Source organism: Fundulus heteroclitus, chromosome 9 (assembly GCF_011125445.2).
Source record: "Fundulus heteroclitus isolate FHET01 chromosome 9, MU-UCD_Fhet_4.1, whole genome shotgun sequence".
Lineage (NCBI taxonomy): Eukaryota > Metazoa > Chordata > Actinopteri > Cyprinodontiformes > Fundulidae > Fundulus > Fundulus heteroclitus.
The window spans coordinates 3,432,474-3,449,763 of NC_046369.1; the positions used below are offsets into that span (position 1 = coordinate 3,432,474).

A 17,290-nucleotide genomic window follows, 5' to 3' on the forward strand; every position below is an offset into this window, starting at 1 on the left:
CTAAAAAGATAAGTCTAAAGGGGCGAAATGTTGAGCACTCCCAGAATAAAATTAATCATTTGACGATGACCTTTACATCCTATATCAGGGCGTGGATCTGGGAGTGACATCACACCCGGTTCAACCCTGTCCTAGTTCATTGATAGAAAACAAATTGTCAGCCAGCCAAGCAAAACAAACTAGTACAATTAACTACTAACTGCTAATACATAGGCAACTTGTATTAGCAAAACAAACTAAATAACAAAGCATTTTTCTGAATGTTGAACTTTGAGATACTGTAGCTAAATGCTTAGTTGTATAATATTGTGTGCGTCACATTTTTATTAGATACAAATTGATGGTAAATAACCTTACTTTTATTGCAGCTATGACTAAAACTAATCTGCAAGACAGTCATTCTGGATTTTGAGATGATTTTGAAAATGCAGTCTCATAGGCACATTTCTACTATTTTTTTTCTTTTAACTTCAAACTTAAAAATGATAATTGGATAAATGTTCCAATGAAGCTCGTTTGTCAGGTTAAAAGTACTTTAAAAAGAAAATAAAAACCATAAAATGTGTATTAAAATGTTCCTTTGTCTAATAGAGTTTTTAAACTTCAAACATATTTTCATTATATATATATATATATATATATATATATATATATATATATATATATATATCGCTTTTTTATGACTGCGCTTGAAGATGTGCATAACTTTGATCTTTGCAAAAGTACTCACACTCCTAAAACTTTTCACATTTTGTCACATTGCAACCACACGATTTTAAGTGTTTGGTTGGGATTAGGCCTTAGGGTGTGGACCACAACACTGGTTTTCAGTGTTCTGTTTTTTTTAATAAAAAAAAAATAAAAAAATAAATAAATATATATATATATATATATATATATATATATATATATATATATATATATATATATATATATATATACTTGGCAAAAAACTGTTTTTCTGAAATAAATTAACTGTTTAATTCTAAGACTGTTCAATCCAAATAAATATGAATATCCGTTTCTTGTTGGTGAGATTAAAAGTACCTTTTGAAGAGAAAAAGTTTATGCCGGTGTTTTTAGTACCAATTTAAATGTTTTTCAATAAGCCCCGATTTGCGTGAAATGTACTATTATTTTCTTGTGTGTGCGTTTGAATGCAATATTTAATCTAATACCGTTTTTATTAGCTGGAGCTCAGGGTAAAAAAAAATCCCAATTAACAGATATAAAGGCTTTAAAATATCATCAATCTGTGTCTGTCAACCTATATAATGTGTTTCCCTTAGTGATCTGAATTACTGGAATAAAATACGTTTTCAATAAATGTATTCAATTACTCTGTTTTTACAAATTCCAAAACAATCGATGTATTCTGCACTCCTCCTTTAGCCTATCACTCCCTATCTTCAAGCCAAACACAATCAATAACAGAATAATCGATCAGAAGTAGAAGTTCGCCATGGTTTGACTTGTTTCTGCGTGTTTTGCCCTTTTTTTCCCACGGACTCTGCTGGAAGTTGCAGCGGGATGAGCACCGGCCTCCCCTTCTCCTCTCGCCGGTCCCCTGTACTGTGTTTGCACGGCTGCGTGGCGTCCAGTCAGCCGCTGGCCTCAGCCGTGGGTCTGGGTGAGTGAGTGAGTGAGTGGGTGGGTGGGTGCACAACACGGGATTTTATTTATTTTTTTTATTCCCTGCTGCGCTACAATTTTAGTTTTATTTCAACTAATTAAATCTGAAAAACATGCACACAAGGAGAACTGCACTGAAATAGTCAGCGTTAGTTATTTTGATTAATAAGAAGAAAAATAAGTAAAACAGGGAGGAGAGCTGCAGCTTTAAACTGAGATGCCAGTAAAACATTGCCTGAAAGAATTCGCGCTGAAAACTGGACTATAGACCGTCCAACAGACAACCCACAGAGGGAGGTGGCTCTGCAGGACAAAATTATCCCTGCTACACACAGGTCTTACTATGCAGTACAAATATCCATCCATGCACGCCCACCTCCAACTGGACGATAATTCAATAACAATATATATCGATCGATAGATGTATATCGATGTTAAAAAAAGGGCTCAATAGAACAGTTTTACCTCCTTTTGCATTTCTAGCCTATCATGTATGTTAATATTACAGTCATTACATCCCCCCAACCAATCACAACGCAGACCCAGGAAGCTCCACACCCTTCAAAGAGTTCAGAGAGCACGGGTTCTTTTTCATTTTTTTAATACTTGCAGTTTTGGTAAAAAGTTGGTTGAATAAAGGGTTGAGTTTGAATTAAGTGTTTGTGTGTCTGGATTTAAAAATAAGTCGTTAAGCAACAGCATAAAATGGCCAGAGCTGCATTTAATATATATATATTTTGAATTTGGTTCTAATTATCGATATCGATCAATATGATTTCTAATATTTCTATATCGTCCAGGCCTACCTCCAACTGTCATGGGGAGTGGTGCAGGTTATATCCTGGATGAGGCACATACATATTCTTGCATTATAATAATATTGATGCAATTAGACACCAAGACCTTAAAGTCTTTGTTAATTACATACACTTCTGAAAAACAGTAAACCGAGTTTTAGGGAATAATAGGGGCCAAGTGGTCATGGAGGAGTACGTTTTCTCAAATTTCAAAATTAATTTCAAATACTGACATATTAATGTAACAAGGATATATCTAATGTCCTAAAGTCATAGATTTGCAGAAGAAAAAAAAAAAGATTTTCCATCTACTATACATTGGCCCAAATACTCTAGCATACGATTAGCTTTTTTATGACTGCGCTTGAAGATGTGCATAACTTTGATCTTTGATCTTTGCAAAAGTACTCACACTCCTAAAACTTTTCACATTTTGTCACATTGCAGCCACACGATTTTAAGTTTTTGGTTGGGATTAGACCTTAGAGTGTGGAGAACAACACTGGTTTTCAGTGTTCTGTTTTTTTACAAAAATAAAACTGAAATGTGCGGCTTGCTTATTTATTCAACACCTTTTGCTGATAAATCTAAAGGAAATACCCTGATTATTAATCTGCCTGAGTGTAATTTAAGAGATTATCCCTCTCTTAAGAACAGAACAATAGTACTGTAAAGGTAAAGGACAACAGCAAATATGTCAGGGATAAAACTGTGAAGTTAGGTTAGGACCTCACAGCGCTCTCTTCATCCAGGATTGGAAAGAATGCGGCACAACTCTAAACCCATCAAAACGTGTCTAAACCATTTGAGGGAGCTGTGTGAATGAAAGGTCTCGGGTCAGATGAGACCGACATTAAACTTTTATTTAGCCTTCATACAAACCGCTTTTTGTGAAGCAAAACTAACACGGCTCATCGATTGATATGACTGGAGTCAAGGTTCACCTTCCAGCAGGACAACGACCCCAATCATACAGCCAAAGCTACAATGGGATTATTGGGGCAAACACTGCAAATGGGGAACTAAAAGTAAGTAAAATATCCTGGAAATAAGTGTATTTGAGCAGGTAAATAATAATAATAATCTGCCAATGGAAGGAGTATTTTTTTTTGACCCGTGAAATAAGATAATTAGATAAACTGCACTTGAGATAAGATGATGGAGATGAATTGTTCCTATTTTAAGTGCAAACATCTTATTCCATTGGCAGATCATTAACACTTGCCAACTAAAATCAAAGGACAAATACACAAATGTCAAGAAAATTGTACTTACTATTAGTTCAATTTTTGCAGTGAATTATATCTATGTGTTAGAATGGCTCAATCAAGGATTTCAAGCTGATCTTGTGCTCTGTTGCAAGGAAAAAAAAGTCAAGAATTTCAGTCTCCAGATGTAAAAGTGGTTGAGAGACAACCTAAAAAGACTCGTTTTATGTAGTGTTAACTCACGAGGACTCAAGAAAAAACTTGTAAGGACACACAAAAAAACAAACAAACTGCAAGCATTAACTGTGAAGGAGGTTTGCAAGGAGTGGGAACGTCATAAACCATTTACTGTCATGGCTCTGCCTGTGTCTGTGTCCAGATGTCCTGAAGCGCGGCGGGAATGCTGCAGATGCGGCAGTGTCCATAGCAGCAGCTCTGGCGGTAACTGAGCCATGCAGCACTGGCCTGGGCGGGGATGCCTTCTGCTTGTTCTACAACGGCAGCACTGGAGAAATCCAAGGGATCAATGGCAGGTTGAGACCCCGGCATTGCGTTTATTCATATCCCCCTGCCCTTATGTGGTTATCTGAGCTTCACCCTCTGCCCTCAGTGGTCGTTCCCCTCAAGCTCTGACCCTGGACTTCCTGGAAGGACTTGGCTACTCAGCAGAGGCTCCTCCTTCAGTGTTCGATGCTTTGAATGTTACTGTCCCAGGAGCTCCTGCGTGCTGGTGTGACACTGTCCAGTTGTTTGGAAGCCAAAAGGTTTGTCTGCCTCTCTTCTCATCATGTTTGGATCATAATGTACTGTTGGGGGGAGGGGGAGGGGGGTTGTGCAACAATCAGGGAATCAAAAACCCATCTAGAAGGAATTCACACAACATGACTTCTCCAAAAGTGAATATTTTAACACAAACAGATCTTCCAAAGAACTATGGAATGGGTACATTTTAAAAAGGTCATCACAGGTGAGTATTATCATATCTGAGCTACACACTAAAAGTAATTCATAGTATCATTTTACCTAAACAAACTGAACAGTAATATCTTATATATATATATATATATATATATATATTACCAAAAATATATGTTTCTCAGAGATGAGAGTGATCACTGACAAGAGGCAAACTAGTGAAACAAAAATTGTTTTACAGTAAATGTTTTTTGTAAACATATGATAGTTATATAAATATATAAAGTTGTTAGTCTATCAAAAATATATTTCAGGCAGTTCTATGGCAAAATATGATAAAGTGTTTGGAATACCATTTGGTAAATATCGGCTAACACATGGATTTAGAAAACAAAATAACAATGATGTGATCTTTTTGTAAAACGGGAATCTAACAATTAGTTGTCAGTGTCTTTAGGAAATTAAATCCTAAATTTTTAATTCTGTTTGCTACAGTATTACATTAGACTCAGCTGAATGTACATCTAAAAATGAACAACACCTTCATACCTACAAAGCCTTCTTAGTAAATTGCTAGGAATGTCTGAATCAAGGCTTTTTGCCCCCGACACTGATTGTGATCCATAATTTGCTGATGCTGAGTCTCATAACTGCTTTAATGTCAGAAAAAACCCAACGCAGCGTGCCTGACTGACACATCAGCAGCTGCAGAGAACATTCCCTGAAGCTCAACACGCTGACTTTGTTCCCGCTCCACATCGTTTCCTGTGATACGCCTGTGTTTCCTCTTCCTGTTAGCTGTCTATGCAGGACGTTTTGAGCGGGGCCGTGGAGCTGGCGGAGAAGGGCTTTCCTGTTTCTCAGGTGACGGCGCACCACTGGGCAAAGTGGGTGGGCGCTCTGAGAGACTCCGGGAAGGAGCCGGGGGAAGACCTGCTGATCGGTGGTCATCCCCCCAAACATGGACAAGTGTTCAGAAACTATGCAATGGCTCAAACCATAAAGGTAAACCTCTTGAAATCAATAAAAAAACACACACTTCCAGGGTCATCTGTGGTGCTTGTTGTCTGTTTTTTTGTTGTTTTTTTTAAATCTTGAGTGAAACAAAAGTACTTCTGGGCATTTACAGCTACACAGAAATACAGCAGCTAGAGGGAGGAAAGGAAAGATGGTTTTAGAGGAAGCGATGATTTTATAACACACAGGCGCCTTGTCTGTTAAAGTTACCTCCAGCAGTGATGTTCACAAAATTGCATCCAAATCTTCAAATAACCACCATCAAATATACTTTTTTTATCAAGCCAACTTTTCTGTATTTGAAATGTTTTTATTTGTTAATGTTCTGATGAAATATTTAAATCCTAAATATTGTGTTATATTAGGTGTTGTCAGAATATCACCATAATTAACAAGAAAAAAAGCATTTATATAATATTGCAATTATAATATATGGATATGTAAATCCTGTGTCCCTTTTTTTTAATTCATTGATATTGGATGAGCAGTGTAAAAGCATCCCACATTAAGGCATAAATGACTTAAATTGAAATGAAAAACTTAGGAGTAATTTTATATTAACCGTTAGAAGTTAGAGACACCTCTGCATTGTCTTGATCTTTCACACTTGGAGGCGACATCGATCTTTTTTCCTTCTGTTAATATTCTTATCCATGTGAACGGGCTCAGGAACACACCCTGGTTTAGAGCTTTTTACGAGCTGTGTGATGACATTAGCCCCATGCGTTAGTTTGATTAATCATCTGTGGGCTACATTAAGAACACATCCCCACCTAACAATCCACAAAACTAAAAAATAAAATCCTAATTTTCTGGTGCCCGATAAAACAAAATGAGAAATTGCTGCTGAAAGCCTTTTACTCCAGTTTTGTAAGCAGGTATTGCTTTTAAAACATCACCTTAATTCAGCAGAATATTAACAGAAATTTGTCTTATTTTCTTTTAAATCAAAGAAATAATTAATTTTATAACTAAAGCTGTTATTTTCCCCCAAGTTGCATAACTTTCCTATTCCTTATACAAACTGGAAACCTTGATCATGAGCTTGTGTGTAGGTAATTTCTCATTTATAAATCCCGTCATTTGGTCATTTCCTGTCAGCGACAGTTCAATACAACTAAGGCGGCGGTCACTGCGGGTGGATGTGAGCGTGTGTTAGCGCCTCTAAAGTGGGCCTGGGCGAATTCTATGCAGTCCTAACAATCAGCCGCATGTAACGCCATAAAACCCTTCATACACCCATAACACAAACAGAATGTCACATTTCGGAGAGGAGAAGAAACAATAGCAATGACCTCACCGTCAACGATGGGGGGGCCGGTCGTTCCATGATGAAGCCGATGTGTCATTTCCTCACTCGCTCACACTCACACAGCCTTTGATTCCTTCAGTTGATGAAAATATAGACACTGGCGTGACTTCATTCTGTGATCACATTTTTAAAAGCTCTTAAATTACACACACAAGACGCAAAGACACAAACCCTCTATTGGCCAAGGGGAATAAACATTTTGCTTTGTCGGCTGCCTCGACTATAACGTCAATTTAAACGTCACCAGGAGCTTGGTGAGCGCGGCAAACCGGCGTTCTACCAGGGCAGAGTGGCTCGAGCTATCGTTGATGTCATCGGCCAGAACGGAGGGGTCATGACTCCGGAGGACCTCAGCAGCCATGACAGCGAGGTCGTCAGCCCCATAAGCACAGAGTACAAGGTCAGCAGCCAGAGGCGCTTCTCGTATCTGCGCTTCTCTGCCCCGGTCAGAGGAGTGACAGGCTTTATTTTGTCTTTTCAGGGCGTGCGTCTGTGGGAGCTTCCTCCCAACGGTCAGGGCCTGGTCGCCTTGCTGCTCCTCAACATCCTGGAGAACTTTCCTCAGCTCAAAGGTACTCTGTGGTGTCTCCTCAGAGATACCGCTGAGATGAGATGGCTCTAAAACTTATAGAAGAAACATTTATGGAGACCTTCATGATTTTATAATGTCATAGGTTCCGGTGTTTGTGTGTAGTGAAAATAATGAACTTTTCTTGAGAATTACGAGTCCCAGAAACAATATGCCATCTGGGATTGGTCTTAAAATTAAAATTATTTGAATTTAACTTAGGGTAAAACAACAACTATGTTTTGCTTAACAAAATGAAGCTTAGATGGAAAAGGTATGTGAACTACACTATAGCTAAATTAGGGCTTAAAAAACATTGCGGTTTATTGACATGTAGCTTTTTAAACCTGAGCTTTCCCCCCGTATTCTTTTTCAGGAGACGTTTTTTTTTTTTACCATAAGCACCTCAAAAACATGCTTTTTTATATTGTATCGTCATGCATGATACCATTGAACATATTAAGTGGAGCCTATAGAGTCTGAGATGTAGCCTTTAAGTGAAGCACTGCAGGGTCTGATCTTGGAGTGACTTTACTGGGACGATCACGCCTGGGAAGCTTGGCAGCAGTTTAAATTGTTTCTACATGGGAATAGTCCTGTCCCGGTGGAATTGTGGATTTAAAGGAGCTATAAGTAAGATATTTACTGTAAAATCAACATAAATCATTTTTAATTTGCCACCTGGGATGGAAGTAACATTCCCTTTAAACAATCAGTCCTCTCCATCAGCAATGTCTTAGTCACGTTTTTCTCCTTTCAAACCTAGAGGTACGGTCCAGAACTACTTCGGTTCAGAATGTAGCCCGTGTTTACTTCCTGGTTCTTGAGCCAATCAGATGAGAGTTCCCAGGGTTCCCAGAACAGAGCGCAGCATTTGGTATTTTATCTTGGCAAAAGAGCAGCAGCCTGCAAACATGGAAGCCAGTAAGAGAAGCAGACCAGGAATAGAACAGAAAATTCACAACAGCAACACGCCGTTTAAAAACGCCATATTAGATTGTTGTGAGTGAGAAGCTGTTGTATTAATTTGAGCCACAATGGGCCAGTATTACTTTTAGCCTCTATAAAAATTTTTGGACTTGGTTTATGGACCTTTCCAAGTTGCAAGGCAGCAACAGTAGCTCCTCCAATGTTTGTGCAGACGTCTTTCCATCCTGGCGTATTAATAATAAATACCTCCAGATCAACAAGGCACTGTAATGGTCACAGATTTAGAAGGTAATTTGATCGAATATGTTTAATTAGCAAAACCTGGCTGCTACTTCACTTTTACATCCTGTGAAAACAGCAAGGACTTACCAAGTTTTTAGACATTTTAAATCCTGCTTAATATCAGATCATTTTTATTGTGAGCTTTTATGTAACAGCCTAGAATTGTAAAATGATGCTCTTTTCTCTGTAAGTTTAGGTTGACATTGTATCAAAGTTGCAACCATGTTTTTAAGGAAAAATTTAATCTTTTTTCTTATTTATGAAGTGAAACATGGACTAGCTTGTCAATTGCAAGATGTAGTTCAATTGGGGCCGATTTATTGTAAACCAGTCAACATGCTAGTAGGCAGCCGTCGCTGATGATCACTCAAGTCCAAAAAACAAAAAAATGCTCTAAACTCGTGAGATCCTACTTAAAATTAGACAGACACTCTTTAGTCTAATTAATAAATCAAGTGAAAACCAGGATCGAAAGCCATTTACACCAGGGGTTACCAACTTTTTTGAAAAGGAGCGCTACTTCATTGGTGTTGTGTCATACGAAGGGCTACCGATACTGACTTTTGATCTAGAAGAGTCAGAGCTCACCTTAACTTTATGTAAAATAAGCAGGTCTTGTGAGAATGTCATCATCTTTTTTTTTATTCCTTTAGGGTTTTTCCTTCATCATTGTCTCTATTAAGTTATCAAATTCATCACAAATATATTACTTCTTTCATGTGTCTTCATGTAAAAAGCAAACTCATTTGAACATCTAGAGCAGGGGTTACCAACCTTTTTGATACTGAGAGCTACGTCATTGGTGTTGTGTCATACGAAGGGCTACCAGTACTGACCTTTGATCTAGGAGAGTCAGAGCTCACCTTAACTTTATGTAAAATAAACACATTTTTCATGCGTTGTTATAGATAATGTCGTTTTTAAATCTACAGGACTGTCTCAGAAAATTAGAATATTGGGATAAGGTTCTTTATTTTCTGTAATGCAATTAAAAAACATGAAATGTCATACATTCTGGATTCATTACAAATCAACTGAAATATCGCAAGCCTTTTATTGTTTTAATATCGCTGTTTATGGCGTACAGCTGAAAAAAACTCAAAAATCCTATCTCAAAATATTACAATATTTCCTCAGACCAAGTAAAAAAAAAATTATAACAGCAAAACAAAATCAAACATTTGAAAATGTCCATTAATGCACTCAGTACTTGGTTGGGAATCCTTTTGCACAGATTACTGCATCAATGCGGCGTGGCATGGAGGCAATCAGCCTGTGGCATTGCTGAGGTGTTATGGATGCCCAGGATGCTTCAATAGCGGCCTTTAGCTCATTTGCATTGTTGGCTCTGGTGTCTTTCAGCTTCTTCTTCACAATACCCCACAAATTCTCAGGGTCAGGGGAATTGGCCAATCAAGGACAGTAATGCCATGGTCAGTACACCAGTTACTGTGAGAATCTTATGTCGTCTCTTAACCACTACCATACTTGTGATTTAGTTTACTGAACCAAGCTGAGTGTTTTTCAAGGCTCAGGAAACCCTGCAGTGTTTCGAGTTAATTAGACGATTCAAGTGATTAGTTGAATAGCCTACTAGTATACTTTTTCACGATATTCTAATATTTTGAGATAGGATATTTGGGTTTCTTAAGCTGTACGCCATAATCAGCGATATTAAAACAATAAAAGGCTTGTGATATTTCAGTTGATTTGTAATGAATCCAGAATGTATGACATTTCATGTTTTTTAATTGCATTACAGAAAATAAAGAACTTTATCACAATATTCTAATTTTCTGAGACAGTCATTTATACAAATGCAAGTGTGACTGAACAGGAACAGTAATGGAATGAAATAACGTTTTAGATGCAGCTCACTGGTGGATTGTGCTTTTTTTTGTTTCAGAACAGACTCGTGGGCCCCCACATGTGGTCCTGGTGGGCTACTTGGTGCCCGCGGGCCCCATGTTGGTGACCCCTGATTTACACAATGTAACATGGGCTCATCTGTTAGTGTTCATAAAGCTGTTTAGTCTTTAGCTTCTTTCCCTGAGAAACGTCATCGTAGCCCTTGATCTGATCTCGCTGCGTTTCCTTTCAGCTGGAGGCCACAACAGCCCAGACTACGTCCACGTATTTGCGGAGGCCGCGCGTTTGGCGCAAACGGACGCCTTTCGTTACCTGGGCGACCCCGCCCATGTGACCGTCCCTTTGGAGAGCTTGCTGGCTAAGAGCTACAGCCGGCAGCGGGCGCGGCTCATCAGCACGGACAGGCATGTGGCGCTGTTTGTGTGTATCTGCCGGTACCATGATGTACCAGTTGTTCTTTGTTGACTTTAGATAAGTTTGTGGGCTTTTTACTTCCCCCTGAACTTAACGCTCCTCTCTCTCTCTCTTTGTCTCGTCCCCCGCATACAAAGGGTGTGGGCTTATATATTTGGTGTATTTACTGACCAGCACTGTGTACTTTGGACTCTATATCATTATCAGTTAGAAGATAAATAGAGTGACTATAAAAATATAAAAACATAATAATTCATGATCCTGTATTCAGGCAGATACACACGTGACACGTTAAATGTTCTGTGATGTTACTTTGATATTTACCTGAATCCGGTTGTCCGTCAGGGTACCAAGCCTCAAACACAAACGCTGGGTTAGTTTCTACTCTTTTTAATAATTTCTTGGTGGTGAACTTAACATCCTTCTATCGATGGTACACATCCTTCTCATACAATGATTTTTATGTTTGCAATCTAATATTAGAAGAAAGCCAGGAAATTACTGCCGGTATTAACCTTTACTGCACTGCAGTAATATGCTTACTGTAAGTGAAGAGAAACGCCTCCTGCAAACTTGCTCGCTGACGGAAAACGGCATCAAAAGTTTGGAAATGTGCATTATTTTTTTTGACATTGTGATTCTTTGAGGAGGTTGGCCTTTTTCAGAGCCGTTCTTACATGCAACACCTTACATAAGGTGAATTTCCAACAGTTTTGAGAAGACATCTTCAAGAAAACAGCGATGAACAATTTTATCAATCCTGTAATCTGTGGATAGACAATGGATGTTTCATATATGCAATTTATTGTATACCTTTTGCATTAATGTGTATGTAAATATAAAGATGAAGTACATAAAAAAAAATACATTTGTGAATACATAGTGTAAACTTTTTATAGGAAGAAGGAAAACATTTGTTCATAACAGCATATGTTATTTTGGTATTGATCTATGAGGTTCATGTATTTATTTGCATATTTTTACATCTGTATTTGTCTTTGTTCTGCATTTTTGTAGTTCATGTTGAACGTGTGAACCCCAGTTGCAGACAAATGCCGAAAGTAAGACGTCAAGTTATTTCGTTGTTTATTATAAAGTTGTTTCTGCTGATCTGCAGGGTGATGGAGCGTGTAGAGCCAGGCCTGCCGACAGGAAGTGACACGGTCTATTTCTGTGTGATTGACGGCCAGGGGAACGCGTGTTCATTCGTCAACAGCACCTACATGGGATTTGGGACAGGCCTGGTCCCTAAAGGCTGCGGGTTCTCGCTGCAGGTCTGGCGCACAGAGGAATGTTGTTCTTTATGTAATGTGTGGATGTCATATTTCTGTACGTATTTCAGATTTAAGATGCATGTATCTCCATTAAAAAAAAAAAAAAAACAGTTTCCATTTGAAGTTGTGCTTGGGATAGAAGCTCACAAGAGTTTTTCTTTTCATGTCCAAAATTTAAGAAATATGTGAAAAGGTGTAAAAGAAAAAAAGTTCAGTCAAGGCAGCTAGGACACTTAAAGTTGCCCAAGAGTGATGCCAACATGACGGCATATATTTATAACAGTGTCCACCTCAGAAGTTTGCGTGTTCTCCCTTTGCGTTGTTGCGTTCTCTCAGGGTACTCTGGCTCCATTCCGCACTCTGAAAATGAACATTTGGTTAATTGTCCTCGTTTTTCTCTGCGTTGCCATGTCATACCTGTACGTCTCATGGCAACACAGAGGGGACAGGGTGTAGCCGACCTCTCTCCCAAACACCGCTGGAGACAGGAAGTTGATATTTAAAGCAAGCACTCACTACGTTGTGGTTTTGCCAATATTCGGCCACACATCTGTTAAGTTAAACTTCATTGTGTTTTTTAAAAAAAAGTCTCTTTAAATCCAGAAATAAATGTTTTCACTGCCTTACAGTGATAAATTCCTTACATGTGCTATTTATTCACACAGAAAAGGAAGTGAATGACAGTTTTTAAGTGTGTGAGTTGTTTTAAAAAAAAAGTCTTAAACTCACGTATCTGCTTTAAAAACCAGAACTATTTCTGCTTAATAGATTTTTAGGTTTTAATGGCCTAAAATCTGATGATAATTTGCCTTTAAAAGGAATTTAGCCATGATAATCTTAAATAATATTTAAATTCATCATTTTGAAAAAAAAGAACAGAAGTTAACTAGTAAAGATTTCAAAGTCAGTGACAACCAGAATGGGCTAAAATAATAACTTTTAACCCGTTTATTGCTTACTCCTCTCTCAGCTTGTCTCTAGAACGTAAAGCTTTTGTGTTTTGTGCATGGAGGTACTGCTCATCTGTTTTTCTTAATAAAGCTGTAACAGGTAAATTACATAATGCCTACTGTACGTGTCACAGTGTGCCAAGAGTAAGACAACATGATATTCCCAGGTTTAATGAAAAAGCTGCAAATATTATTACTTTACAACCCTGTTTTGCATTTTAACAACACTTGACCAGAGCCGCAGTGAAAGGCTTGCTTGTGTCTGGTGTGTAATTTTCTTCTGTGAGGAAATAGTTTGCCTTGAGAAAATATATATTTTTTAGTATACTGCATGTTTATTCCTCATTTAAGCATAAATGAAACTGAACTGCTGCATGAGATCTATGGTTTTCTTTCTTGCAGAACCGTGGGGCCACGTTTTCCCTGCAACGCGGCCACATCAACTGTGTTGCTGGCGGGAAGCGGCCGTATCACACCATAATACCCGCGCTCCTCACCGACGCCTCGACCAACGCGGGAAAACCCCAACTCCTCGCTGCGTTGGGGGTGATGGGGGCTTTTATGCAACCTCAGGGACACATCCAGGTATGCTAGGTGGGCTCATGGGCTCACAAACCCTTTCAGTTAAGGCTAGCCAAACTGATCTGATACGATTCCACTTGAGTGTTGCTAACTGGTCCTGCTGTTTTGTTAAGGTCTTGTTGAACATGCTGGAGTTTGGCATGAACCCTCAGCAGGCTCTGGATGCACCGAGAATCTTTGTGCAGTACGAAGAGAAAAGTACGCATCTTAAAACATTTGTAAAACCATCGGCAACGTCGTCACTTTCACCACTGTATGGCATACATCTCTAATAAATTGTTATTAAATTAGTATATTAGCACTACTTGTTGTTTTCTTACAGGACTTTAGCTGTAGTTTTTGCAAAGTAGTGTTATTTGTATTTATTTCAATTGTCTTTTTTTCTCCGACCTATTGAATATCAGCTAAATTTGTACTTTTGCTTCAGTGTTTCAATATTTATGTTATGTATATAGATATATAGATATATAATTTATTACTGCATTCCATTGTGGTTAGATTAGCTGTTTTCCATCATGTATTTTAGGAGCATTAGTAGGGGTGGACGATGCGGACTCTAAATTTTATCACGATATATTTTGGTACTATCGTGATAACCATAAAAATGATGATAAAAGACTATAAGCAGCTTGTCGTTATCTTTTTAGATAACTTTGCTGCTGTGACTTTATTATAGCCCCATAAATACAAATACTGTCCTTAAAATACTTTTATATTTATTAAATCAAAATACATTTCATCAGGACACAAAGAAATTACATTTTTATCAGTAGACTGAATACAGTCCCTTCATTTGATTATATTTTCGATTTCATTGACGTGTTAATGCTCCGAAGAAACCAACAGTGGATAAAATGGATAAAATAACAATACAGGCAGTTTTTTGGGGTTTTCAGATGTCACTAATGGGAATTTATCGTTGTCAGCATAAACATAAATTCTTATCATGATAAGAATTTTTTCACGATAACCATAAAACGATACGATAAAGGCCCAGACCCAAGCATCAGTATAAAGATGACAACTCTACAATAATGTGACATTTTATTTTAGTTACCTAACTGGTGGTGATGTCTTGCAGCCAATCAGTGGTTAGTTAATTTGGAGGAGGGGATCGACCAGGAAGTGGCTGTGGAGCTGAGGAGAAGGGGCCACAGAGTCAACTGGCCAGTCACAGGTATTTTATGTTTTTTATGCATATATAAAAAATAAGTTTTAAATTGTGTTCATTTAAGAAGTCATAAACAACTTTTGTCCTATTTTAGGCTGTTCTGCACCGACATTTAGTCAACGTTTTACTGCAGCCAGCTAATGAAATATTATTTGCCCAAATAATTGTTTTATTAATGTGCAGTATAGTTATATCCACAAACAAATAGCATTGCTGAAATAACACGTTGACTTATAGTGGCATTAAACCGCACTTTCCATAAAACCCCGCAGTTCCTTCTGCAAGCGGGATGTTGCTATTTGTTCCTCTTCTCCTCCCTAAATGAGATGCAGAAGTTGTACCACTTTCCTGCAAAGCGTCAACTTATCACGATTGTTGCGAACCTCCGTTAGTTTGTTAAGGAATCTCTTCTTGTGTGCAGCATTCACATATGAAACGGTAACCTTAACTGCATAAAGATTTTAAACAAAGAAAGCCGAAGAATAAAACATGAATAGACTTAAGCATCTTTCTGTTCGTCCGTCCGTCCCTCCCTCTGTAGAAAAACCTGCAGTTCTGTAATTATAGTTAAAAAATCAGATGTGAGATCTCTTGAATTTTGTCTAGGAAAAGGATTTGAGAACGCTGTTTTTGATCCACATCTGTATTTGCACACACAGGCCACGAGAGGGCTCAGTTTGGGTGTGGACAGATAATCGCAGTGGGGGATTGGTGGAATCCCTCCGTCTCTCCATGCAGGGTGCTGTGGGCAGGCTCAGACCCCAGAGCTGATGGATGTGCTCAGGGATACTAGCAACAGAATAATCGGAACCATTTCCCTGAAAATTCACACAAATGAAACGTGTTTAATTCGAACAAGTTGGTTTTGGTTTAATCCCTTCTATGTTTTTTTTTTACTGACAATGTTTATTTTGCTTTAGTTTTATGATTCAACCAAATGATTGTAATGCTGGTTAATATTTGACAAAGCTGGTTTTATATCACTGTGTCTCAGAGGTCACATGGTACCTTCACTAGGTGCTTTATTTCTCGATATGTAATGATTTGTCTTTTCTGTAAATGATCCAAGTATACTTAAAATTGCCGGGTTTAATTTGCAAAAACAGTTCAGCATAAAATAGAATATTCTAAATATTTCTCTGGTGGAAAATGTGCCGATTGACCCTCCGATGCTACAGATTGTTGGACTTAATTAACAAATAAGACAATAACTATGTTAAATATTTGAGTCCTTTTGATTGTCGTTGTAGTTTTTAATGATTTTTAACAAACTTTGAAATGTTGTTATGTTTTTTTGGAGGTTTTAATATCTACATTTAAGATAATCGGTCAAGATATTATTATTTGTTATTAATCTATTCAAATTTGCTTTACATTTGTTAAGCAATCAAAAATAAACTGAACTTTAACCTTATTTAAATCCTCTGTTTTTGATTAAATTAACTGAATTTATATAACATTTATATAGAAACTGCTTTACACGCACACACACTCATACCCTGCAGATCAGTAGGCCACTTGGGGTTAAGTGCCTTGCACAGGGGCACATTGACATTTTTCTTTTCTTCCTGTTTCCTCGGTGAAGGCGGACATGTTTTTTCTTCTCTCTTCTCTCTCCATCCTCCACTTCCTTTCTTGCTTCTATCAATCATTTTTTGGAGCCTCTTTTCACATATCTACACACTCCGCCTCTACTGTGCTTTTTCCCTTCTCTGCTGCTTCCTGTTTTAGCTGTAGTGTCAGAAAGGTCAGGTCAGAGACCTAAAACTGTAGCTTTCTTGGAATTTTTAGTGATGAATCTGGTTCTTTCTTTAAGTTTGTTTATGTATGAAAGAATCTTTATTTTTCCCATGTATGTCTGTAATGTGTTTTTTCTGTTCATGTACAGCACTTTGAATGTCTTGTTACTGAAAAGTGCTGTATAAACCTACCTTACATGTGACAGCAGAAAGCTGGAATTGAACCCACCGCCTTCTAATTGCAAGTCAACCACAGAGCCACAGTCGCCTGAGTGTGTTGCAGAAATTTATGCATCTTGCATCCTTATATCTCACACACTAGAGTTAAAGATAATCTGATTCAGCCTCTTTTTAAAATGGGATTCTGCTTATCCAGTAGGAGGGGAATGCTGACTATTATGTTGTAGATTTGTCTTTGCTGAGTAAAATTTCCAGTAACCCATTTAGTTTGAATCCAGAGAAACAAACAAAAAAAAAAAAAAGAGAATTGTCTCTGTACACGTCTGAAGCACAGTTTGATTTTAAATGAATGCGTTTCACAAGTTATCTGGAAAAAGCCTTTGGCTTCAAAAATACAGAAGATTTTATCAACAAGGAAGTACCCTGGCACCTTAACCCAGATGTAAATGA

General features: G+C 37.9%; 1 protein-coding gene across 1 annotated transcript; it reads left to right on the forward strand.

Moving 5' to 3' along the window:
- Nucleotides 1-1,444: 1,444 nt before the first annotated feature.
- LOC105936904 (glutathione hydrolase-like YwrD proenzyme) lies at nucleotides 1,445-16,328 on the forward strand. The gene is made up of 12 exons (XM_012877949.3): nucleotides 1,445-1,630; nucleotides 4,017-4,170; nucleotides 4,248-4,401; nucleotides 5,351-5,557; nucleotides 7,129-7,281; nucleotides 7,363-7,453; nucleotides 10,763-10,934; nucleotides 12,062-12,218; nucleotides 13,571-13,753; nucleotides 13,864-13,948; nucleotides 14,832-14,927; nucleotides 15,581-16,328. Exons 1-12 carry the CDS (start codon nucleotides 1,531-1,533, stop codon nucleotides 15,712-15,714), a joined length of 1,686 nt encoding a protein of 561 aa, XP_012733403.2. The 5' UTR covers nucleotides 1,445-1,530; the 3' UTR covers nucleotides 15,715-16,328.
- Nucleotides 16,329-17,290: the final 962 nt, after the last annotated feature.

Coding starts and splice junctions, on each gene's coding strand:
- LOC105936904 (XM_012877949.3), top strand. CDS start 1,531: ATGAGCACCGGCCTCCCCTTCTCCTCTCGCCGGTCCCCTGTACTGTGT. Junction 12,219..13,570: donor GCTGCGGGTTCTCGCTGCAG/GTCTGGCGCACA, acceptor TCTTTCTTGCAG/AACCGTGGGGCCACGTTTTC. Junction 14,928..15,580: donor AGTCAACTGGCCAGTCACAG/GTATTTTATGTT, acceptor TTGCACACACAG/GCCACGAGAGGGCTCAGTTT.